Source organism: Myxine glutinosa, chromosome 1 (genome assembly GCF_964187855.1).
Source record: "Myxine glutinosa chromosome 1, kmMyxGlut1.1, whole genome shotgun sequence".
Taxonomy (NCBI): domain Eukaryota; kingdom Metazoa; phylum Chordata; class Myxini; order Myxiniformes; family Myxinidae; genus Myxine; species Myxine glutinosa.
The window spans coordinates 319,198,122-319,223,498 of record NC_136261.1 but is presented as its reverse complement, the minus strand read 5'-3'; the positions used below and the strand labels follow the sequence as shown (position 1 = coordinate 319,223,498).

Here is a 25,377-nt window from a genome sequence, read left to right as displayed (position 1 = left end):
AAACTCTCTGCCTATGGCATCCAAGGCCACCTCTCCTCATGACTTGCTGACTTCCTTCACACTCGTAGTTAGCACATGGCCCTCAATGGGATCCTTTCCTCTCCCTGTTGAGATTGGGGTAACCCAAGGTAGTGTCTTGGGCCAAGTCCTGTATCGCATCTTCATCAACGATCTTTCTGATTTCTGAACCCTCATACATTTTTCTGATGACTCCACCTTCTGACGTACCACCCCTCATCCTCTGCAGATGTTGATAGAATCAGCAGCTGATCCAACACTTACATATTTCAACATTGGCAAATCTCACCGTCTCACTTTGTCTCTCTTAAAAGGACTGTATTGATGAACCCTCCAATCTACACTCTTAACAAACCTTTTGCACACATTCAGTCAGTCAAACCTTTGGGCCTCACCATCAGCCACAATCTTTCCTGGGCAAACCACATAGCAGAGTTGGTGTCCAAAGCCAACTTCTACCTGGGAATCCTCCATGATACCGTAGAAAAAGTTTTTCCTTCGCAAATCCAAACTTCTAACCGTGTATATGCATTCATTTGTAGCTCGATGGATAATCCTATCCCCTTTGGGTTGGAGCACCTGCTTAAACACTTGCACTTCTTTGTGTCATGGGGATGAACCTCAGCTTTGTGCCATTGAGATTAACCTTCTTCCTTCCTGCTTGTACCCTCAACCGTTTATGTGGTCTGTCAATCCCAAAGTTTATTTCGGGTATATGTGTTCTGCCAGTAACCCACTTCTGATGAAACTCCCCAAATCCAGGCTCACTGCTCACCTTCTCTCATCTGTTCCTCTCTTCTCTTGCCTGCGCAACAAACTTCCTCAATTTGTTCAAACTCATTATTTTAAAAAGGGCTTCAACCTCCTTGTGTTTCCTCTCCTTATACCTCTATCTTCATTTCCTGTTCGTTTATTATTTGCTGGTTGTGCCCAATTGTTGTCACGCTATTCCACTGTCAATTTAACCTTACTCTTGTATGACTCTCGCTCTTGTAGAGAGAGAGAGAGAGAGAGAGAGAGAGAGAGAGAGAGAGAGATAGAGAGATAGAGAGATAGAGCGATAGAGAGAGAGAGAGAGAGAGAGAGAGAGAGAGAGAGAGAGAGAGAGAGAGAGAGAGAGAGAGAGATAGAGACAGAGATAGAGAGATAGAGATAGAGAGATAGAGAGATAGAGAGATAGAGAGAGAGAGATAGAGAGAGATAGAGAGAGAGAGAGATAGAGATAGATAGAGAGAGAGAGAGAGAGAGAGAGAGAGAGAGAGAGAGAGAGAGATAGAGACAGAGATAGAGAGATAGAGATAGAGAGATAGAGAGATAGAGAGATAGAGAGAGAGAGAGAGATAGAGAGAGATAGAGATAGAGAGATAGAGATAGATAGAGAGAGAGAGAGAGAGAGAGAGAGAGATAGAGACAGAGATAGAGAGATAGAGATAGAGAGATAGAGAGATAGAGAGATAGAGAGAGAGAGAGAGATAGAGAGAGATAGAGATAGAGAGATAGAGAGAGATAGAGAGAGAGAGAGAGAGATAGAGATAGAGATAGAGAGATAGAGAGAGAGAGAGAGAGAGAGAGAGAGAGAGAGAGAGAGAGAGAGAGAGAGAGAGAGAGAGAGAGAGAGAGAAAGAAGGAAGGAAAAGAAAGGAGACAAGACAAGGCCTGAAAGAAATGCTGAAAATGTTACTTTGAAACAATTTATTTGGGGAGTAGATGCTGCAGAGAACCTGTGCATTTTTCACTTGTTATGGTTGAATCAAACAACTTTGTCCCAATTTCATTATTGATAAAACTAGAAAGAGCTTTTAACTGCACTGTCAGCAGGATATATGGATTACATTAGATCTGAGAATGAATGATCTAAATTAAAGCAGATATGCATACAGACACACACTCTTTAATCACTGACACAGAACAATTACAAAAGTTTCTTTCATCCTTTCAGGAATTGGGTGAGGTGATAAATTACGTATTGATAATACTAGAATGGCACTCAGTAGAGAGCATACATACCTCCACCTGGTTGGCCATATCACTCAATGGTGAAGAATCACTTTAAAAATTATACCAGCTGGATAGTCACCAAATTTTCACCAATTTCACAAATTGGATCCGGATCTTCTCCAAAATTTAATCGATTCTTCCTTGTCGCACACACAATCTGTCCAACAAGTTTCGTCGAAATCCATCCACAACTTTGAGATATCCTGCTATGTATCGTTTTTGGACCTATCTCCCAATGGTGAAGAATCACTTAAGGAAAGCTAAATAATTCTCATATCCGAATCCATATTCAGATCTCCACCCAAATCGAATCGAATAGTCCTTGTCAGATACCCAACCGGTCCACCAAGTTTCGTCCAAATCCGTCCACAACATTTTGAGATATCCTGCTATGTATAGTTGTTGGCCCTATCGCCAAATGGTGAAGAATCACTTAAAATTCTAGTATCCGAATCCGAATCCCGATCGTCACCAAAATCTAATAATTTTGTCCTCGTCACGTATGTTACATATCTGCCAAATTTCGTCCGAATCCGTCCACAACTTTTTGAGATATTTTGTTCACAGACAAACGGACAGACAGACAGACAGACAGGGGTGAAAACATAAAATCCATCCACCTTTGGTGGCGGAGGTAAAGAGGAAAAAGCACATTCAATTAAGCGAAAAACAGGGAAAAAAATTCCTGTTGGAAATGATGGCTATCTAACCACCATCAAGCATTAAAAAAAACTTTTTATCAAGATTATGGAAATCAAATTTCCAAAAAAAATAAAATTAAACCTTATCTGGCTAATCTTGAGGCCAATATAACTTTTTGATTTTCTGCTTCATACATTGGCACTTCCTACAAGAAACACCCATTCCTTTTGGGAGCAGCCTGGGGAGAGGGTGGGCGGAGGGTGGTAGTGGGGGATGTGGGGCAAATATATTTTGTGCCGTGACTGATAATTAATCCTCCCTCTCTGCAGCAGGGGTCAGTAAACCACTTGCACTGTGGCACATGCAGAGGAGAAAATCGGAAGTAATCTTCCCCCTTTCCCCGCCTCTGGGATTTTTTTTGTGCCCCTAACCTAATCTTGGGTACTACCGCCGCATATGCAAAATTTGGTGGAGATCAGCCGAGCCCTGTATTTTTTCTATTATTTTCAGAAGTGCAAACACACATATGAGGTGTGATCAAAAAGTTAGGTGAATGTTAGAATAAAATAATTTTATTAAACATTTAATATTTACTTATATCATAAATCCCCTTCGAAGTATGTACTCCCTCCTGCACTCATTCCACCGTTTCTGCCACTGTCGGAAACATTTCTGGAAGTCCTCTTTGGCAATCACCTTCAGAAGGGGTTCCACTGGGAGCTATGTGCTGTCGTTTCCGGGTCATACCTATAAACCCATGATTCATTACCCGTTATCACCTGGGTTAAGAATGTTGCATCAGAAACGCATCGATCAAACAAGTTGGATGAAATGAAGACCCCATTTTCTTTTTGGTTATCTGTAAGGATGTGCGGAACGAACTTTGCGCTGACACGTCTCATGTTCAAATTGTCTGTCAGTATGGCCTGAATGGAACCAAATGAAAGAATGGTCTCTTCAGTGATTTCTCGAATGGTTATTTTCTCGGTTTGCTTGGACGACAGTGCTGACTTGAGCGATGTTTTCATTGCGTGCTAACAAGTCAGTATATGGCCTGACAAGTGCGTATTGTGTGTTGACAAGTCAGTATGGCCTGACAAGTGCTTATTGAGTGCTGACAAGTGCTGACAAGTCAATATGGCCTGACAAGTGCTTATTGCGTGCTGACAAGTCAATATGGCCTGACAAGTGCTTATTGCGTGCTGACAAGTCAGTATGGCCTGATAAGTGCATATTGCATGCTGACAAGTCAGTATGGCCTGACAAGTGCTTATTGCATGCTGACAAGTCAGTATGGCCTGACAAGTGCGTATTGTGTGCTGACAAGACAGTATGGCCTGACAAGTGCTTATTGCATGCTGACAAGTCAGTATGGCCCAACAAGTGCTTATTGAGTGCTGACAAGTCAGTATGGCCTGACAAGTGCGTATTGTGTGCTGACAAGACAGTATGGCCTGACAAGTGCTTATTGCATGCTGACAAGTCAGTATGGCCCGACAAGTGCTTATTGAGTGCTGACAAGTGCTGACAAGTCAGTATGGCCTGACAAGTGCTTATTGCGTGCTGACAAGTCAGTATGGCCTGACAAGTGCTTATTGCATGCTGACAAGTCAGTATGGCCTGACAAGTGCTTATTGCATGCTGACAAGTCAGTATGGCCTGACAAGTGCTTATTGCATGCTGACAAGTCAGTATGGCCTGATAAGTGCATATTGCATGCTGACAAGTCAGTATGGCCTGACAAGTGCTTATTGCATGCTGACAAGTCAGTATGGCCTGACAAGTGCGTATTGTGTGCTGACAAGTCAGTATGGCCTGACAAGTGCTTATTGCATGCTGACAAGTCAGTATGGCCTGACAAGTGCTTCTTGAGTGCTGACAGGTCAGTATGGCCTGACAAGTGCTTATTGCGTGCTGACAAGTCAGTATGGCCTGATAAGTGCTTATTGCATGCTGACAAGTCAGTATGGCCTGACAAGTGCTTATTGCATGCTGACAAGACAGTATGGCCTGACAAGTGCTTCTTGAGTGCTGACAGGTCAGTATGGCCTGACAAGTGCTTATTGCGTGCTGACAAGTCAGTATGGCCTGATAAGTGCTTATTGCATGCTGACAAGTCAGTATGGCCTGACAAGTGCTTATTGCATGCTGACAAGACAGTATGGCCTGACAAGTGCTTATTGCATGCTGACAAGTCAGTATGGCCTGACAAGTGCTTATTGAGTGCTGACAAGTGCTGACAAGTCAGTATGGCCTGACAAGTGCTTATTGCGTGCTGACAAGTCAGTATGGCCTGGCAAGTGCTTATTGCATGCTGACAAGTCAGTATGGTCTGACAAGTGTTTATTGCATGCTGACAAGTCAGTATGGCCTGACAAGTGCTTATTGCGTGCTGACAAGTCAGTATGGCCTGACAAGTGCATATTGTGTGCTGACAAGTCAGTATGGCCTGACAAGTGCTTATTGCATGCTGACAAGTCAGTATGGCCTGACAAGTGCTTATTGAGTGCTGACAAGTGCTGACAAGTCAGTATGGCCTGACAAGTGCTTATTGCATGCTGACAAGTCAGTATGGCCTGACAAGTGCTTATTGCATGCTGACAAGTCAGTATGGCCTGACAAGTGCTTATTGCATGCTGACAAGTCAGTATGGCCTGACAAGTGCTTATTGCGTGCGGACAAGTCAGTATGGCCTGACAAGTGCTTATTGCGTGCGGACAAGTCAGTATGGCCTGACAAGTGCTTATTGTATGCTGACAAGTGCTGACAAGTCAGTATGGCCTGACAAGTGCTTATTGCATGCTGACAAGTGCTGACAAGTCAGTATGGCCTGACAAGTGCTTATTGCGTGCTTACAAGTCAGTATGGCCTGACAAGTGCTTATTGCGTGCTGACAAGTGAGAGGGTTAACAAAATAAGCCCCGCCCACTGGCCTCAACATTGGTCACCCATTCATTAGTAGCGGCACCATTCTCCAAACCTTTTGATCACACCTCGTACATATACACAAAGATAATTGCCTTTTTTAATATAGTAGGATTCTGTGACAATATATGTTCCAGACACTGCTTTTCAGCGGCCCATCTTTCCATTTGTGTGCAGCACGTGGCTGTTTGTTGCATCACTGCTGGTGGCACGGATGTGCTGTTGATGCATTGTCCCTAAGACACCCCTTTTTATGTAACTCCCTGCATTGAGAAGCGCTGAGAGTTTATAGACAGGTCAAGAACTTAACCCAGGCAAGACAGCTCGGAGGCAAATACACTCACTACCTTTGTGCCATCTTGGCATTCACGTGAACATTCTATTATCTTGGTGAAATGTTGGAAAGTTAATTTATAGGTTACGTCCTTTAGTATGTAGATCATCGATGAAGTTTAGTTTGTGGCAGTTGTCCCATAATGGTAACTTGTGTTGTGCAATGGTAGTTGCAGTTGTTGTGCAAATGTCTTGCTCACCAAAACCATGCATATGCAGAGAACCATACTCGACTTTTGGCCTATCCAGCCCATGCAGTCTATTTTCAAGCTCTTTGTTGTCTTCCAGGATAACTAACTCTGTGGGGTGCCAATAAGAGTTGCGTTACCCACTCTCCATTAACAAATAATAAATATATTGACCATAATCACACATTGTTAGCAATTTCAGTTGGTTTTACCAGAATGTGTATCATGAAGAGTTTCCATTGGTACCTCTGGTCCTGAAGAGGGATGCAACAATGAGAACAGGATTTCAGAAATTTCTTTACTTCTTCACATTATTCTAAAACAGCATAAAGATGTGAAATTACCGGGAAATATTTAAAAATATACCTGAACACATGAGCTTGAAGAATGTTCCTTTGAGGCTGAAGTATGCATTGTAATACTGACAGCGCTCGATGTTTAGATTGCATGTCACACAGCTTATGTATGGATTATTGGTGTTGTACTTTGAAATCCTGAAATCACAAGAATCAACACACTCAGGTCAGTGATTAAAGAATGTGACATTCATCTATATACAGTCACGTGAAAAAGTAAGTACACCCCATGTAAAGTTTTTACTTTTTCAACATATTTCAACATACAGCTATTTGATCTTCATTTCAACAATATTGAGAGATAAAGGTGATATAATATAACAAATATCATGAAACATTTACATTTTGTAGTCCATTGTATAATTTAAATAAACATAAATTTTGCACGTGGAAAAAGGAAGTACACCCTTTGCTCGAATAGGTGGTATTGCCCCCTTTGGCAGAAACAACCTCAAGTAGGCATTTCTTATAACTGTCTACCAGTCTCTGACATCGACTGGGAGAAATTTATTCCCACTCCTCCATGCAGAATTCTTTCAGCTGTGCGATGTTTGAGGGGTTTCTTGCATGCACAGCTCGTTTCAAATCCCCAACAACATCTCGATGGGATTTAGATCCAGGCTTTGACTTGGCCATTCCAGCACCCTCCATTTCTTTCTTTTCAGCCATTCATTGGTGGATTTACTGGTATGTTTAGGGTCATTGTTATGGTGCAATGTCCACCTTTGGTTGAGCTTCAACTTTTCCGACAGATAGCCTCACATTATCCTCAAGCACCCTCTGGTACAATGAAGAATTCATAGTGGATTCTATGGTGAGCTGCCCAGGCCCTGATGCAGCAAAGCTGCCCCAAACCATAATATTTCCACCACCATGCTTTACAGTTGGTATCAGGTTCTTGTGGTCAAATGCTGTCTTTGGTTTTCGCCAAACATGTTTTCTGGTACTGTGGCCAAATAGCTCTACCTTTGACTCATCTGTCCAGAGCACATTGTTCCAGAAGTGCTGGTCTTTGCCTCGGTGTTCATTGGCAAACTTTAGTCTTGCCCTGATGTTCTTTCTGGAGAGCAAAGGTTTCCTCCTGGCACACCTCCCATGTAGATCAAATTTGTGCAGCCTCTTTCTAATGGTAGACTCGTGCACTTTGACATCAACAGTGGCAAGAGCTACTTGTAGGTCCCGTGATGACATTCTGGGGTTCTTAGAGACTTCTTTCAGCATCTTGCGGTCTGCTCTAGGGCTGAACTTGCTGGGGCGGCCTGGCCTGAACAAGTTGGCAGTTGTTTGGAATCTTCTCCACTTGTAGATGATCTTCCGGAGAGTCGAATGATTGATTTCAAATTGTTTGGAGATCTTTTTAAATCCCTTCCCAGACTCGTAGGCATCTATAACCTTCTTTCTGAAGGCCTCAGAGAGCTCTTTTGACCTCGACATGGTGACGCCGCACACTTCAACAAGAAAGAACAAACCAAACTAAATGTCTGAGGTTTAAATAAGACAGGTTCCTCCAAGATCCTCTCTAATGATGTTCTAATCATTTGCACCTGAGCTGGTGCACCTCATTGTAATTTTAGGTATTTGAAGTAGTGATAAATGAAGGGGTGTATGTACTTACTTTTTCCACTTGCGAAATTTGCATTTATGTTTATTTAAATTATACAATGGACTACAAAATGTAAATGTTTTTAATGATATTTGTTATACTAGGGCATGCCCGTACTATATATATATCTGAAATTATATCCCCCCCCTCTATTTACATGAAATGGTTTGGTCCATTCGCAAAGCCAAAGCGAACGGCTTGCGAGTACGGTGGCAACCCCCCCCCTCCTCTATTTACATGAAATGGTTTGGTCCATTCGCAAAGCCAAAGCGAACGGCTTGCGAGTACGGTGACAATCCCCCCCCTCTATTTACATGAAATGGTTTGGTCCAAAGCGAACGGCTTGCGAGTACGGTGACAATCCCCCCCCCCCTCTATTTACATGAAATGGTTTGGTCCAAAGCGAACGGCTTGCGGAGTTTGGTAAAGAAATCGCCATAGCTCGGTAACTACTTCTCCGATTAATATGAAACCTTGAAAAGGCACATCCTCGGGTCCCCAGCAATATACCTGGCAAGTTTAAAGTATATCGGACCCGTGGTTGTCGAGAAACAGCGGTCACAGACAAACACACAGACAAACACACAGACACACAGAGATTACTGGAATTATAGATAGATTATATCACCTTTATCTATCAATATTGTTGAAATGAAGATCAAATAGCTGCATGTTGAAAAAGTCAAAACTTTACATGGGGTGTACTTACTTTTTCACGTGACTGTATCTATCTATATCTATATCTATATATCTATCTGTCTATCTATATATCTATCTATATATCTATATATATATATATATATATATATATATATATATATATATATATATACATATATATACATATATATATACTGTATATATATATATATATATATATATATATATATATATATATATATATATATATATATATATATATATATATATATATATATATATATATATTGCCAATAGAAAGTGTCCACCCCTTTTCAAAAAATTCACCTTTTGTTGCCTTATATCCCAGAATTAAATTGCATTGAACCAGACTTTTTCCACTTTTATTTACACATCAGAACCTACAACTTCCAAGTGAAAAACAAAATGCTACAAATATCAGAAAATTAATAAATAAATAAAAATAGAATATCTTGGTTGGATAAGTGTCCCCCCACCCGGATTAATATTTGGTGGAAGCATCTCTGACAGCAATTACAGATGCGAGTGTGTTGGGATAGGTCTCAACCAACTTTGCACACCTGTATTGGGCAATATTTGCCCATTATTCTGTACAAAACTATTCAAGCTCAGTCAAGTTGCGTAGGGAGCGTTGATGGACAGCAATCTTCATGTCATGCTACAGCTTTTCGATTGGATTTAGGTCAGGCCTCTGTCTGGGCCACTCAAGTACGTTTATCTTTTTGTTCCTTAGCCACTCCAGTGTAGCTTTGGTTGTGTGCTTCGGGTCGTTGTCATGCTGAAAGGTGAACTTCTGTCCCAATTTCAGCTTTCTTGCAGAGGGCAGCAGGTTTTCCTCTAGAATTTTTCTATATTTTGCTCCATCCATTTTCCCTTCCATCCTGACAAGTGCTCCAGTCCCTGCTGATGAGAAACATCCCCATAACTTTGGGTGATGTGCTTTGTTGGGATTGCGCCAAACGTAACATTTTGCATTTAGGCCAAAAAGTTCCATCTTGGTTTCGTCAGACCACAAAACGTTTTGCCACATTGCTTCAAAATCTCCATAGTGGTTTTTTGCATACCTAACAGAATTCAAGGTGGGCTTTTTGAGTAATGGCTTCCTTCTTGCCAGCCTAGCACACAGGCCAGGCTTGTGGAGTGCTTGGAATACTGTTGTCACATGCACACAGTGACCACTCTTTACCATAAAGGCCTGTAACACTTTCACAGTTGCCATTGGCCTCTTGGTGGCCTCTATGATCAGTCTCCTCCTTGCTGGATCATCCAGTTTGGAGGGATAGCGTGATCTATGCAGGGTCTTGGTGGTACCATATGCCTTCCACTTCTTAATGATTGTCTTAACTGTGCTCCAAGGGATATTCAAGACCTCTGAAATATGTTTATACCCATCCCCTGATCTGTGCCTTTTCACAACTTTATCTCAGAGATCTTTTGAAAGCTCCTTGGTGCTCATGGATGAGTCTTTGCTGTGAAATGCACGACCCAGCAGAGGAAACCTACAGTAACAGCTGATTTTATTCTGAAATAATCAGAATCACTACAATTTAACACAGGTGGAGACAAATTAACGGTGTGCGATTTTAAAGGTGATTGGTTACACCTGAGCTAATTTACAATTGATATTATAAGGGGGGTGGACACTTATCCAACCAATATATTCTAGTTTTGTATTTAAAATTAACTTTCTGAAATTTGTAGAATTTGTTTTTCACTTGGAAGTTGTGGGTTCCAATGTGTAAACAAAGGTGGAAAAAGTCAGATTTAATGCAATTTAATTCCAGACTATAAGGCAACAAAAGATGAAATTTTTTGAAAGGGGGTGCAGACTTTCTATAGAAACTGTATGTATGCACAATTTTCACAGTGTCTATATTCAGAATATATATTGTCACATCCAGGCCGATTAATACTGGTGCTGGACAGATGGACTAAACTGGCTTTATCTCCCTCAGACTCCAATAATTATGGCGGCTTTACGTGTGTGGTTGTGAAGAGAAACATGAGCACCTTTGAAAACTCTTGTAAAACCAACGGGTGTATTCCCCTTAAAAAAAACACATAACGAGGGAAAGTTGAAATTCAATAAATAACTATATACCATACAATGAGATAAAACAAATCTAAAGACATCTAAGGCACCTCACTCCAGATTTGATCACAGATGGGAAAAGGGAACGAAAACCAGGTGGCTTATCTCTCTCTGGTGAGAAGAGGTCGGGGTGGGCGGGGGGGGGGGGGGGGGGAGGGGGGGTATGCAGAAGGAGGTGCCAAGCAGCCACAAGCAGTTGAGACGAGCAGGTGATGAAGAGGAGATGAGGAGACAGTGAGGAGGTGGCCAGGACGACAGAAAGGCAGCAGGCATACGAAACAGGCATGTGTTTCTCATCAGGCCAGCTCGATGATTTAAGCGCACCCAAACCCGCACGACACAGACTCCTTCCCTCGCTTTCTGGCCAACTCTCCACCCCTCCACAAGGCGTTCATTGCTCTGCCCCTTCAGGAGACGATCATCACTCAGCCCCCTTTCTCCTAAGCCTGGCAGAGCCCCATTATGACCTGCTTCTTCTTCCCTTACTCTTCCCTTTTCTTTCCTAAGACCACCTGGTGACATGATACAGGAAGCTGTACACACCATGGTGGTTCTTAGCTACATACGGCAAAAAACTTTAAAAAAAATTGTTTTACTCCTAACGTTTACTTTGTTTGGTATTGAGGTTAAACGTCTGCGTGTGAAATATATTTTGAATATATCAAGTTTTAGGGGTTGCACAGTGACTCATGGTTGCCAGCCACTCAATGTTTGTGCCCGATAAGCGTTGATTTCCTGCCATCGGGAAACCTCTTGCAATGTTTTGTCACAACTTGAAGCAGATACTGGGTTTGCTGTTCATCACTTGTCAGGAGACGATTTTACTCTTCAATGAGAACAACTGCATACACCAGAGTACAGCTGTACTGTATTCAATTGACTTGAAAACAACTTCAAAATGTGCAGTACATAGCAAGGTCATAGGTCAACTGTAATGGTCAAAATCACAAGTATGGCAGTGGAGAATAAATTAACAAACTCCAAACATTGGTCGAATGAAATTGTACAAATCAGTTCTATCAAATATCAAATCAGTATATTATCTTATCAAATATCAAATCTTATCAAAATATAAAAATCTTTATCTTATCAAACTTGTCAAATATCAAATCAAATCAGTTCGAACAAATATCTACTATTAGCAAATATTTGAGTGGTACATTCAACCACTGATCAAAGTGTATAGCAGTGGAGAATAAATAATCAACTCCAAACATTTAAGCGAGCCAAATATGTGAAATTACAAACTCCACGTGCAACTCTTAAATTTAGTCCAAATGGCTTAACATTTCACCTCGAGTTTTTACATACATACAAAAATGCTTAGGTGTTAGGAGCATGACCTTTCTAACTTTCATTTTGAAGAACCATCCCCGTACACACGTTTGTTTTAACCTTAAACCCTAGCTATTTATTACAACACACCACCCTTCGTATGGTGCACATTCAAACAAGACAATCCTTAAGCTGATATGTCCTTGCTTATTTACATAGAGATTGGCTAACTACTCGTACACATATATGTATAGTGTATATATATGTATATATATATATATATATATATATATATATAATATTTATGTTGAAAGCTCCAGTCATGGACTATATAGTCCTCATCAAGGCCAGTCCTTAAATAAAAGAGCTGCATTGATAGAAAAGTGAAGAGAGAATAGTCCAAGTGTTTTTGAGGAAGTAAAAAAAAATCTGCTTTTTGAAAAGGGGAAGATCGTAAGTGTTTGGAAATACATGAGAATGCAAAAAGTTCCAAAGTTTGACAGTGGAGGGGAAGAAACAAACATCATAATGGCCCACCCATGAGTTGCCAATGGCCACACAATAATCATGAGATGTAGTGGTTTGTTGAGTATTCCGTGATCTCGCTAATGGTGAACGTACACAAGCAGCAAGTTCTTGGGAGCAGAAACCAAAGTAATATCTGTAGAAAAGAGAAAGAGATCCAACTTTGCAGCGTAATTCGAGTGGGTCGAGTTTTGAGTTAGGTTGGGAGAGTTGATAAGTCGGATTACTTTGGATTCAATTCTGTCCAGCAAGTATGTGGAGCTAGAACCGCCCCAGATGTGAGAGCAGTACTCTATACAAGGACGAATCAATCCTTCGACATCTGAAGAATCTTCGACATCTGAACAGGACTCCGAGTTTATGCGAGGCAGACTTAGCTATTTGCGTAATGTGTGGATTTCAGGATAAATTTGATGTTAGGGTAATACCTAGTAGGATATTGTATCACATGGTGTAATTGTGGAGCTTTCAAAAGAGATTGGAGAGTTTAGAGGAGTTTTAGAGAGAGAGATGTGAAGAAATTGAGTTTTAAAAGCATTGAATTTAACCTTTTTTTTTCTATACTGAATCGAGGCTCGTGAAAGAGCTGACAACCGCGAGGGAAAGACAAAGACAGTACATGGGGACCGCGAGGGAAAGACAGTACATGGGGACCGCGAGGGAAAGACAAAAACAGCACATGGGGACCGCGAGGGAAAGACAAAGACAGCACATAGGGACCGCGAGGGAAAGACAAAGACAGTACATGGGGACCGCGAGGGAAAGACAAAAACAGCACATGGGGACCGCGAGGGAAAGACAAAGACAGTACATGGGGACCGCGAGGGAACCCTGACACACACACACACACACACACACACACACACACACACACACACACACACACACACACACACACACACACACACACACACACACACACACACACACAACCTGATTACATTTTGCAAATTACATTTGCCTGATTACAAGTCCAATGGGTGGTAATAACTTTGAAGACTTAGAGAGATGAAATTGATAATGTATCCAATTGCTTGCGACATGGTTTCACCCCAATGTCAAAGCATCCACAAAAGAGCTGAGGCTTGTTAGTCAAAACCATGATTCAATCCAAGCTGGCAGTGAAATTGAAAACATCAGCAAGATTGCAAGATTGAAACATCAACAAGAAATGTCTAAGCATACAAAAATACTGAGTGACAATCAGAGTTGAATCCCAATGACAAACATTGCTGGGAAACTGCGTTAACTAAATACTTAGTGACTGCCCAGTTGGCAGGATGCTCATAAAAAAAAAACCCATAAAACAAGATTGCATCCAGATGGTTCATTCTCTTTTAGCGGCACCTGGTGGCAATTCTTCAGGATCACAGTTATTCCTGTCACCACATGATGTCGCAGCATATCTCCACCATAAAGGCTGGAAAATTTTCTTCATCCATAAATTTGACTTTGACACACACACACACACACACACACACACACACACACACACACACACACACACACACACACACACACACACACACACACACACACACACACACACACACACAAGTGATTGCAAAACCCCGTCTCCTGTAGTCAGGTTCACTATGTTAACAAATATAATTTCGTTCAAAATTTTGGGATTAGCAAACCTGTACATTTTTGGAATCTTCAGAGCATGCAGAATCTGAAAATCAATGTTGGCATTTGCACAGACACCTGCATGGCCGCCATTTTGGATTTTGAAAATGGCCGCCATAAAATACATATTTTGCGCGATCTCGGCTTCTAGTCAACCTAGAGACTTAATTAAATATGCTAATCCTATGTTTTCTGGGTCAAGGAATCCAATAAAGGCCTCAAAATAGTGCTCAGGATTATAGAAAAGCAACAAACAAAGGTAATTGAAAACCATTGTCTTTATATTTGTGATATAACTGTATTACATGATACATGACATTGCAAGTCCTTTGAAGTTATAGGTTGTTATAGGAAGTTATAGGTAGTATCACATTGAACTATAAGTCCTATACACAGGATCTACGAGGTCTATACCGTTCAGGAATATGCTTTTACAGATCTTCATCACTGTCCTGAGTGTCATTTTTGCAAAGGTGTCTACGCAAATGTAAACATTAATTTTTGGATTCCTCATGCTCTGAATATTCCAAAAATGTATAGTTTTGCTGATCTACCAAAATTTTGAACGAAAAAACATAGTGAACCTGACTATCTTCATCCCTGTCCTGGGTGTCATTTTCGCAAAGGTGTCTACGCAAATGTAAACATGAATTTTTGGATTCCTCATGCTCTGAATATTCCAAAAATGTATAGTTTTGCTAATCTACCAAAATTTTGAACGAAAAAAACATAGTGAACCTGACTAATACATGAAGGCATTAAATCCTCAATTTTGGACCATATGACCCAGAGAAGTATTATCTGGGTGAGCTGGTTCAGAATTGAAAACCTACTTGCCCTCATATATGTAATGCTAATATTACTCTGGACAAAGCTGGAGAAGTTACGGTGCGTTATAATTGTTAATTGCTCGAACCACCCTCTGAAACTGCTTGTATGGGAGATGGGATGGTGCATGGTAGGCACCACGTGGTGGTTTGAATGGCAATAGCTGGCATGGCACTTCTTGGATCTACAACAATGAAGGAGTTTTGTTTTCCATAATATTCTATACACGTTTTTTTCCAAGCACACCACTTAATCTACTACTTCGAATAAAGTATATTGATCAATATAAATTGAGAAGGTCCAATACAAAGGGCTGATCATAATATTCAGTGGAAATAGTCTTCAGTTGAACAATATAAATAAATAAATGGTTGTCAACATTAAAAACAGCGCAGGATGCAGAATGTACTACTCACTTATACAAATGGCTCGTGCCAGGAAACGTATCGTTTTGATTGCTGACGTAGTATCTGCAACACAGTTTGCGTATTAGTGAAGTTAAGAATGACAGAGCATACTCAATCCTTGCTTTACGTAACAACATCAACCAAAAGATTCAATCCTTTTTTGTATGTAGCAACATCCAGGCTCACCGCTCCCCTTCGCTCATTTGTTTCTCTTTTCTTTCCCTGTGGAACCATCTTCCCCAGTCTGTTCAGTCGCACTCTTCCCTCCAGAGCTTCAACATAGCTGTTCACCTCATCCATACTCATGTTCTCTTCTACCCCCAAATGACCCAATTCCCAAGCACTCCTTTTTCCAGGTTATTGTGATTTTTCGCCCTCACCTCTTTCCATTTGTTTGTTCCTTGTCAGTTTCATCCCCACTTTCACCTTCCTCTTCTTGCTGTGTTTCATTAACTTTTTGTGGAGAATATTCACCCCCACGTGTCCTTCTCCAACCCCTCCACCCTCACTTCAACTCTGGTTGTTGATGTTTCTCTCTTTCCATTTTGTTCCCTTCCATTCTGCTCTGGCCCTTCCATGAGCCTCGATCATGTATCCCCAAAAAAGAAAGAAAAAAGTGCACTGCCTTGTGGGGCTCCAGCCTCCATTAAGTCAGTGGACAATATTCCATAGGCAGAAATATGCCGTTTTTTGTTAATGCAGGAAGTCCGATATTCATTTGAAAAAAATGAGTCCTGTTTGCCAAAGGCAGAGAGGTTATGAAGCAGGGTTGGGTGTCTGATGATGTTAAAGCTATATGATGTGTCCTGAGACTTTGTTCTGACCTCTTTCTTGAAGTTCAAGAAAGTTGGACAATAGAAGGATTTAAATTCCATGAATTGTGCCAGGAGACTCCTCTATTGCCGTGCTTTCTTCGGGAGCGGGCTGACAAATCTGGAGTTGAGAGGATCAGTTTGGTTTTTTGTTTTTCTTCGGGATAGAATGGATATTTGTCACTTTAATCACAGATGTTCATGTTCCAGAAATGAAGAATCTCATGAAATGCAAAGACGGAGCAACAGGGTACAACAGAAGGGAAGCACACAAGTACAACAGCAGAGAACAGGGACATCGGGAGATCTGTGGGAGGGAGAGGGCTTGGGGGGAGGTATAAAACACATGGACACTGCTAGAACTTCCAGGAAAGAAAGAAGTCGGGATTTCCCCAAAAAAAAAGTGGATCTGGGGTGAATTAACGGTGGTAGAAGAGATCAAGGTTTTCGATGGGGGAAGACAAGAGATGGTGGTGAACAGCTGTTTTAAACACGTGGAGGTAGGAGTGTGGTTGAAGAGAGTGAGGGAGTTTGTTCCAGAGGCGGGAAAAAGAGGAATGAAAGAATAAAGGTGAGCTGAGATTCTTGATTTTGGCAATTTAACCATAAGAGGGTTTCTGGCAGATCTTGTGCGACCTGTAGGAATATTTGGGGGACAGAGCCCAGAGAGAGCTGGGGGAGCAAGGCCGGAGAGAAGTCGGTAGAGGTCAGAAAGACCACCAACCTGCCTGCGGTGAGTGAGTGAAAGGCCCTCAGAGTTAGCTTCATTGCGGGAGATTCCAATGATTCTGAAAGCTTTGGTTTCAACAGCGTGAAGCCGAGCTAGGTGTGAGGCAGGAGCACCAGCCCAGAGGGGAGAGCAGTATTCCATTGAGCTGCGGATGAAAGCCTTGATTTGGCCAGGTGATCGCTCGCCTACTCTTCGAGAAGGACACCATGGGACCTTTAACGTTCACTAACTAATGCTTGCAGAATGGGCACCCAGTTTAACGTTTATCCAGAGGACAGCACATACAACTGATGAAATGCCCTTTCTGCGAAACACCAGGATGACAGTTTATAGCCTGGCCAGATTAGAACCCAGGCTAGACAGCTCAGAGGCAGGTGTCTGAGCTATAACCAAATTTGCATTGTTTATAGACTGCTCAAATCTGATAAATCAGCAAAATATGTTTTGAAAATCAGTTCAGGGCAATGAAAAAAGTTAATGAAATCAATTAGACAAAAAAAAATTGCTAAACATATTTCCAGATATTGTTTTAAAGGTCAGAAATAAAAAAAAGTTTGCAATATTTGAATGTAATTTTTTACACATCCTATAGCTTTAACAATTTATATATGGTTGGCCCACTACTCCACTCCAATACAATAGAGTCCATCATTATAATGAGCAGATGCAACCTGTGGAATAGTCTTTAGTCGTTATCCTAAAGATTTATTATACTATATACAGCATATTAGAATCTGAGTGAGACTATGGTATCACCCTCTACGCTTCCTCTCGAACCCTTGTTGTTGTTGTTGTTGTTGTTGTTGTTGTTTCATGATCAGCTGTGGCTGATGGTTGCATCACTTTCTGGAAGACCGGCTGTGTTGGTGATGCAATGCCCCTGTTACAAATAAGCTGGTACTCATTTTGCCAACCTCGGAAGGATGACACAAGCCGAGTCAACCAACCAGGTGTTATTTCAACAAGACAAGGGCTCAAACTCTAAGATCTCAAGCCAGCCACCTCAACTGGTAAGCCAACACCAGACTTCCTCAACCCTTAAAAAAAGAAATGAAAACTACATTTCATGGTCAAAATGCTGCTCATGAAATGGTCAAAATAGTTTTTTTAAATTTATTTTTAACTTCATTTCTCCACAAACGGTTCCAGCTTTTTTAGCATGCAGATGTGCTTTTTTCTGATCCAAGAGAAAAACCATCAAAGTGAAGGAAACTGTTATAGATTTGTCTTATCAAACTGTTATTCATTTCATCTTTCCCAATCCCATGACTTATTGTTCTTTTTGGACTTTTAGTGCGTCTCTCCAGGCCATCTGCTCGAGTTGATCGACCTTATCTGAATCGGATATGGAGATGACACAACATTTCATTCAGCTTATGTCTAGCTAGTGAGTAGTGACCTTTTATCATCCTCAGTTCTTTGTTCTTACGACTCATACTGTGGCCTTAGGCCGAGTACATTGTGATGATGCCGTCGGTGTGGCTTTGCCTGTTTGTTGGCAGCATAACTGGACAAGGGCAGATAGAATGGCCAAATTTGGCACAGTGAAATCATATTTTGTCTTGGATGACTGAAACTTTGAGCTCACAAGAAAAAATATAAAATGAAAATTAGTACAGAACTACATTTACTCACACCATAGCCATGGTACAGTAGGGGCCGAATTTACAAAAGGCATTTTGTGAGCGTCTTGTTAACACGTGACTAACCCTTAAACGCTGACAAAGCCATCGTTGCATGCGCACAGCTAATCGCCCACCTAGACACCAATTTACGAAGGGAGATAAAAACCACCTTTAGAGGCCATTTTTCCCCACAGAGCAGGGGTTAGCCTTTTTCGGGCACCGTGGTCCCCTTTTTGAAGCAATGTTTTATGGCTGAATGCCCTTCCTGCCGCCAACCCTGTTAGTCACCTTTTGCGATACACAAGGAATTACCAGTGAACTGGTCCTCAATTTGCTGACCTCGGAAGGATGACAGGCTGAGTCAACCTCTCTGGTGTTAATTCAGCGATCGACCGGGATTCGAGCCCAGGATCCTAGGATCCCAAGCCCGCACCCTAACCGCTAAGCCAACACCAGGCTCTTACGAAGGGAGATAAACAGTCGATTAGTTGTTTGCGTGTAAACAGTCGATTAGCCTGTGAACACCACACATATCTCCAACATCCAATGGAAATGATACACTTGCATGGAATCGCAGTGCCACGGGCAATTGCTGCAGGGGATTCAGCTCATTGCTCCTCATCGTAGGTTGATCCAGGTCATCTTACACTAGATTCAGTGGCTGACGAAATTATTCATTTGAGAGTTATACTTCTCCAGAGATTGCTTCTTTCCTAGAAGTTCTCAATTCACTTCGGCAAATTCCCCAATTCCTATCCTCTTCTGCCCTCTCTTGAGCTGATTCAAGCAAACGTCCCATGTAAACTACCAATTATAAGCCATGCAATGCTTGCATCAAGACCTTCATTATGTTTGTTGTTGCTCTTTAACTGCCACTATTATCCCACCTTGTGGAGTCGGCCGGGGGAAGCTTGGCCCAAGTCCTCCACGAACCGGCCTGGCCAGGCCTGACGTTCGCAGAGTTAGGGCAGGAATTTGGAATTTGGCCATGGTGCCGGCGATACTCGCCTACTCTTTGTGAAGGACACCATGGAATCTTTAACGTCCACTGACCCATGCTGGCAGATGGGACCCCCATTTCAATGTCCATCTGAGCGACGGCACACACATTCATGAATCACCCTGCCCATGAAGCACTGAACTGAAAGTTTATAGTTGGGTCGGGATTCAAACCCAGTCTAGACATCTCAGAGGCGTTCCTCCAGGCCATCCTAACAGCAATATCTTCAATACCTGAAACGCACTCTTAAACATGCCCTTGCCAACGTGTAGAAGTTTCTGTATTATTTAAACGCTTGTTATTAGGTTTTGGCCCACTTTAGATAATCATTCTTCGGCGATTGGCGATTAACTTTGAGCAGTGATCATCGCACGATTAGCGATTCGAAAAGCGTCTAACTCTTAAATGCCTTTTGTAAATTCGGCTCTTTTGGTTCACACACTGGGGTGGTATTCCACCAAGAGAAAACAACGGTGTGAGTCAGTAAACACGTTTTCGTTCGTTAAAAGGTTTCACATCACCAATATTTTGATGTCAAAATTCACAATAACCAAGAGTCTTGGCCACAGTTGGCAATCAACAGCATTTGCAACTCTGGTGTCATGAATTGTCAGAAAAGCAACAGTGAAATATTCCCAACAATCCGATTAATATTGCTGTACTCATGCTGTCGAGAGCTAGACATTGCAAAGACAACCTTTTCATAAGCAAGACATCTGACAAAAAAAAAAATCTTACTCACAAGTAGTCTGCTGATACGAAGACTATTGCCATGACTTCCCAGCTTCCGTTTGTCAATTGTTGTGTAACATCCGGTGACTGTGAAATATAAAACTCTAGATGCAAACTTTATGCCAATCTAGCGGGACGTGTGTGAAACGCATAGAAATACAACATATTTTGTGAAATGATATCGCTGACCGAAAGTGCATATAGGGTGGGCTCCCTGGACCCACTCCCCAACTAAGGCAATTTTAACATTTGCAGACAGATGTCCAAACATGCAATTTTGAGCATTTTAACTCAAATTAAAGGCACAGTTTGGAGAGTTAGATGAAATTTCAAAACTCCATGCAATGTGAAATGTATTATTTGACAAAACGGGCATCATTTCCAGTTTAGCATTTGATCCGACCTTGATCCGATGAACATGGTTGTAGCCTTGTTTGCTTGGCAGTACTCGATAGTATTCCGTTTTGTCTTGGCCAAAGAACGGCTTGGAAGGACCATACTGGTTTAAATAATAAAAACAAACAAACAAAGAAGAAGCAGCGGATTCAAACTTTTTGTGCTTTTCATAATACACTAGCAACTTTCTATATCTAATACAGTATTCCCAAAGAGAAATATAAGGAAATATAAATCAACAACATACAATATAAAGAGAGCTCAGTCCCAGCATGCATATGTCTGTCCGTCCATCAACAATTGTCCTATAAGGGCTGTTGGTCTATTTGTTGCAACATATACATTACATTTTTGTTTTATTTGCAACTATTTATATATTTATATATATATATACATATATATTTATATTTATATATTTGCAACTATTTATAGTTTGGTGTTGCCTGGTGTTGACTTAGCGGTTAGGGTGCCGGCTTGGGATCCTAGGATCCTGGGTTCGAATCCCGGTCGATCGCTAAATTAACACCAGGGGGGTTGACTCAGCCTGTCATCCTTCCGAGGTCGGCAAATTGAGTACCAGCTTGCTGGGATGAATGATCCCGGTGTGTACCCCGGTTTAGAATAGGTACACCGTATCCCAGCGCATAGTAAGAGGCGACTAAGGGTTGGTGCCAGGAAGGGCATCCGGCCATAAAAACGTTGCCTCAAACAGGGAACCATGATTGTCTTGGGCCCGTCAAGGCTACCCCCTGCTCTAGCGGGGAAAATGGCCTTAAAACGATCATTCATTATTCATTCATTCAACTATTTATAGTTTATATATTTGTTGCAACATGTGTACGCCATACGTATGCTCGCCATTAATTGTGATCGCCATCTTTTTTATCAATCAGATGCTAGGAAATCAATGTTATAGTTGATATAGTTGAGGAAGGTGAGGAGAGATGGGCCGGTTTCGATTTATATTAAAAACAAAAACCCTTTCTCCATCTTCTACATTTATAATAATGGTGAGTCTCATTCAATCCCGGTTCTCATATATTCAATAAATATTGTTAATAATGCTATATTCAATACTTTATCTTTCAACATTTCCATTTTATTTATATCACAGTAATATAATCACCTAACAAACAGTATTTCTGATTATGCATCGCCATTTAAAGCATCACAAAGAAGGACGCTCAAATTGCAACACAGGTGAGAAAAGGATATGAACAAAAAAGCAGCTTATATTTCAATAACGTATTCACATGGTTTTTAAAGGTAGAAAGTTTTTTTTTTTTAAGAAAAATAAAAATTATTATAATTATTTATTTTTCTCTGAAAACCTTTTGGTCAAAGCACTAAACAATATATTTATTAGTAAGCAAAAATGGCAGAATTTCCCACTTCCCCTCTGCACTGTATTCTCAATATGTGACGGTGATGGACTGATGTGACATGCTGTTTCACGGAGTGGAAAACGCACGAGACCTCAAAAATTCCTCTCATGTGCATACGTAAATCTATCTACAGATAGGTATTACAGTCAGTGAAGCGACGGGTCATATAATTCCAGTTATTTATAATAACTATAAGACCCACTCCCGACAGGAGCAGCCAGTGAGGTATACGCACGCACACACACACACACACACACACACACACACACACACACACACACACACACACACACACACACACACACACACACACACATAAAATCGGGAGATTAAATAAGACGCGGACGTAGCTTCAGGACGGTCAATCTTTAATTCTCGACAAGCTTTCGACCAACAAAGGTCTTCTTCTTAGTCTACAGAAACAACAGGCATGTATATCAGACAAGTATGTATAGTGAAATGTATATAAGATGTGTGATATGTGTAGAAGATGCATACAAAAAGAAGAGCCACTCTAAAGCTCACTCACCATCCCCAAGTTCAGCGGAAGTGAAGCGCAGCTTACAGTTACCGCTCACGTTACAGTTTGTGCACATGCATATTCAAATATATATATATATATATATATATATATATATATATATATATACACATACATACATAAACACACAAGCATATATTCATATACCATTTATATAAGTATGAATACACTACCTACATTTGTAAATGACATATAAAGGTAGAATGAATGAATGAGTGAACGAATGGGTTACGGATAATGATTTGATTGGGTTGATGTTGATCAACAACATCTGATTGTGATCGATTTGTATCCCGTAATGATTTGATCAACATCAACCCAATCAAATCATTAACTGTAACCTATTCATTCACTCATTCACTCATTCATTCATTCTACCTTTATATGTCATTTACAAATGTAGGTAGTGTATTCATACTTATATAAATGGTATATGAATATATGCTTGTGTGTTTATGTATGTATGACTTGTATGTATATATGTATTTGTATATGCACATGCACAAACTAACGTGAACGGTAACTGTAAGCTGCGCTTCACTTCCGCTGAACTTGGGGACGATGAGTGAGCTTTAGCGTGGCTCTTCTTTTTGTATGCATCTTCTACACATATCACACATCTTATACACATATCACTATACATACTTGTCCCGAGCCTAACCACATACCAGTGAGGACGGCCGGCTTCGATACCTAGGTCAGGACTACTCTTTAACAATTAGTGTGACACTTAGGTGTAGTTTCCCTCTACTTTTAACCTACTACCCTGAGTGCGACAGTTTTAAACACAAGATATGTCCCACCTGCTGCGTTGTGTACTATCTAACTGACTCACGCCCACAATTAACCGAATTACGGAATTATTCGCAAACTACACATAAAGCCGGTGGGGAGCATGTTATTTACAAGACACTAATTATTTACAATACTAGAACCCAGGACCTGTCTTTTGTGGGAGAAAGAAGGATGTTTGAGAAGAGGAAACACCAATTGCAATGCACTGCACCAATACACCATACACCCATCTGTACCAAAAAAAAAAAAAAAATGCACAAAAAGCACCATCACCACAAATGCACAATCACATTTCAAAATCCTGGGTGACGCCTTGTGCTTGACTGTTGGGCCGATGGATCTTCTCGCTTCATGTTCTTCGGTGTGCCATCGTTAGACTTGATGTCTTCTTGTCCGGGCACACCGAAGATAATTAATAAAAAAGGCCACAAACCGTGTCCGCTTTTTATTTTGGCCTGCAGGGCCAGCGTAGGTGGTCCAACTGCTTGGCATGTGCGCCACTTAAGGACAGTGGTCCGCAAGGCAAGATAATGCTGGCAGCAATGGTCTGCTCCAGCAAAGGTGCCAGGCCACAGAACGTGTGGTCCATATGGTGTACCGGTGCAGGCAGCAGGGTCCAGCGCAGAGTGAGGCCGCACGGCTCAGGACACCTGCACACTCCCCTCAACAAAAGACCATGGGTCCATGAGGGGGGAGGAAGACAAAGCAGAGGTTAGCGGGGGAAAGGGCGCAAGGGTACACGTCAAAACAAGGTAATGCAACATGAGGGGCGCGGGAGAGCGAGCGGAGAAAGCTCGTCCCTACTCGTACGTCACCCCCCATGTCACCTACTCTACCCTTGCCCTTCCCCGTATTTACACAATTTACAAATTCGTCTCTACCGTCTCGTCTCCCATATCTCCCCTAAACCAAATTTGTCACCCAATCCCTCCCAAGAAGGAAGGGATGGAATCACACACAATGTCTCACCCACGTCATGATGCATCTTTCATTCCAAATCATCTGCAAAATCTGGTGTGGAGTCCTGTCACCTCGGTGAGTGGATGTGGATGGTGCAAAGAGATTTTGATCCTAGCTATCCTTCTACTTGACATTAACACAGTTACTCTACCCGGGGTCTTGCCCTGCCAATCCAATTGGCCATCTTTACACTATGTGGTTCTAAAAACCAATTCCCATTGACCATCCTGTGGTGCTCTTCCAATTTGGGGTCTCACTCCCCCAATTTTTCTATCTGTGCCCTCACACAATTTCGGGGCTGGGTCGTGTGGCTCTACCAGCAGGTCTACCTACCTGCGCACCTCCGCCACTGAAGTCACCACCTGAGCTTGCCTAGCTCCTTCGACTACCCTAACCTGGGGAAGACCCCCTGGCTCTCTCACCCCACTAATGCCCCCTCTGGCATTGGGCTACCCGGGTCCTCTCTTAGGATCCTCGGGCCCCGCTGAACATTACACTGATCCTAACTGGCTCCCAGAGCCTACCTGCGGCCTCACCTGGCCGACAGACTACCAGTGGCAGAGTGCCCCAATAACCATACCTACCAATTAAGCCACATGCCCAGCCATTCCACAGTCTCATGCACCCTCCAAAGCAACAACTTGCTACTACTCGCACCACAGATGTCAATATCCAACAAATTTACCTACTCCCTCTACCTAACTTTAAACTACCCACCCCGGGTACTCGTGAAGGTGTCCATCTTCCCTCATCCACTCCACACCATTTATTCCACACACCATTTATTCCACACACTCATTATTCTCACTTGCACCCCATGCAAGCCAATCACTCAATACACTTACACTTGTCCACAATACTTTTTTTTTTTTTCTTTCTGTCTGTCTGTCTGTCTGTCTGT

At 41.7% G+C, this 25,377-nt stretch overlaps 1 protein-coding gene across 7 annotated transcripts in view; it reads right to left on the bottom strand.

Annotated features, from left to right (window-relative positions):
• Positions 1-25,377, bottom strand: part of LOC137410997 (dipeptidyl peptidase 4) — a 216,354-nt gene that overhangs the window by 20,058 nt on the left and 170,919 nt on the right. For 4 of the 7 annotated variants that reach the window (XM_078769355.1, XM_068096452.2, XM_078769367.1 and 1 more), the window contains exons 13-18: positions 20,803-20,898; positions 20,410-20,486; positions 15,510-15,563; positions 6,471-6,598; positions 6,317-6,358; positions 6,117-6,215 (exon numbers count right to left, since the gene is read on the bottom strand). In XM_078769355.1, the coding sequence (XP_078625481.1) occupies positions 6,117-6,215; positions 6,317-6,358; positions 6,471-6,598; positions 15,510-15,563; positions 20,410-20,486; positions 20,803-20,898 (496 nt within the window). The remainder of the gene's footprint in view (positions 1-6,116; positions 6,216-6,316; positions 6,359-6,470; positions 6,599-15,509; positions 15,564-20,409; positions 20,487-20,802; positions 20,899-25,377) is intronic. The other 3 variants (XM_078769379.1, XM_068096464.2, XM_078769386.1) reach the window with 1 other exon arrangement.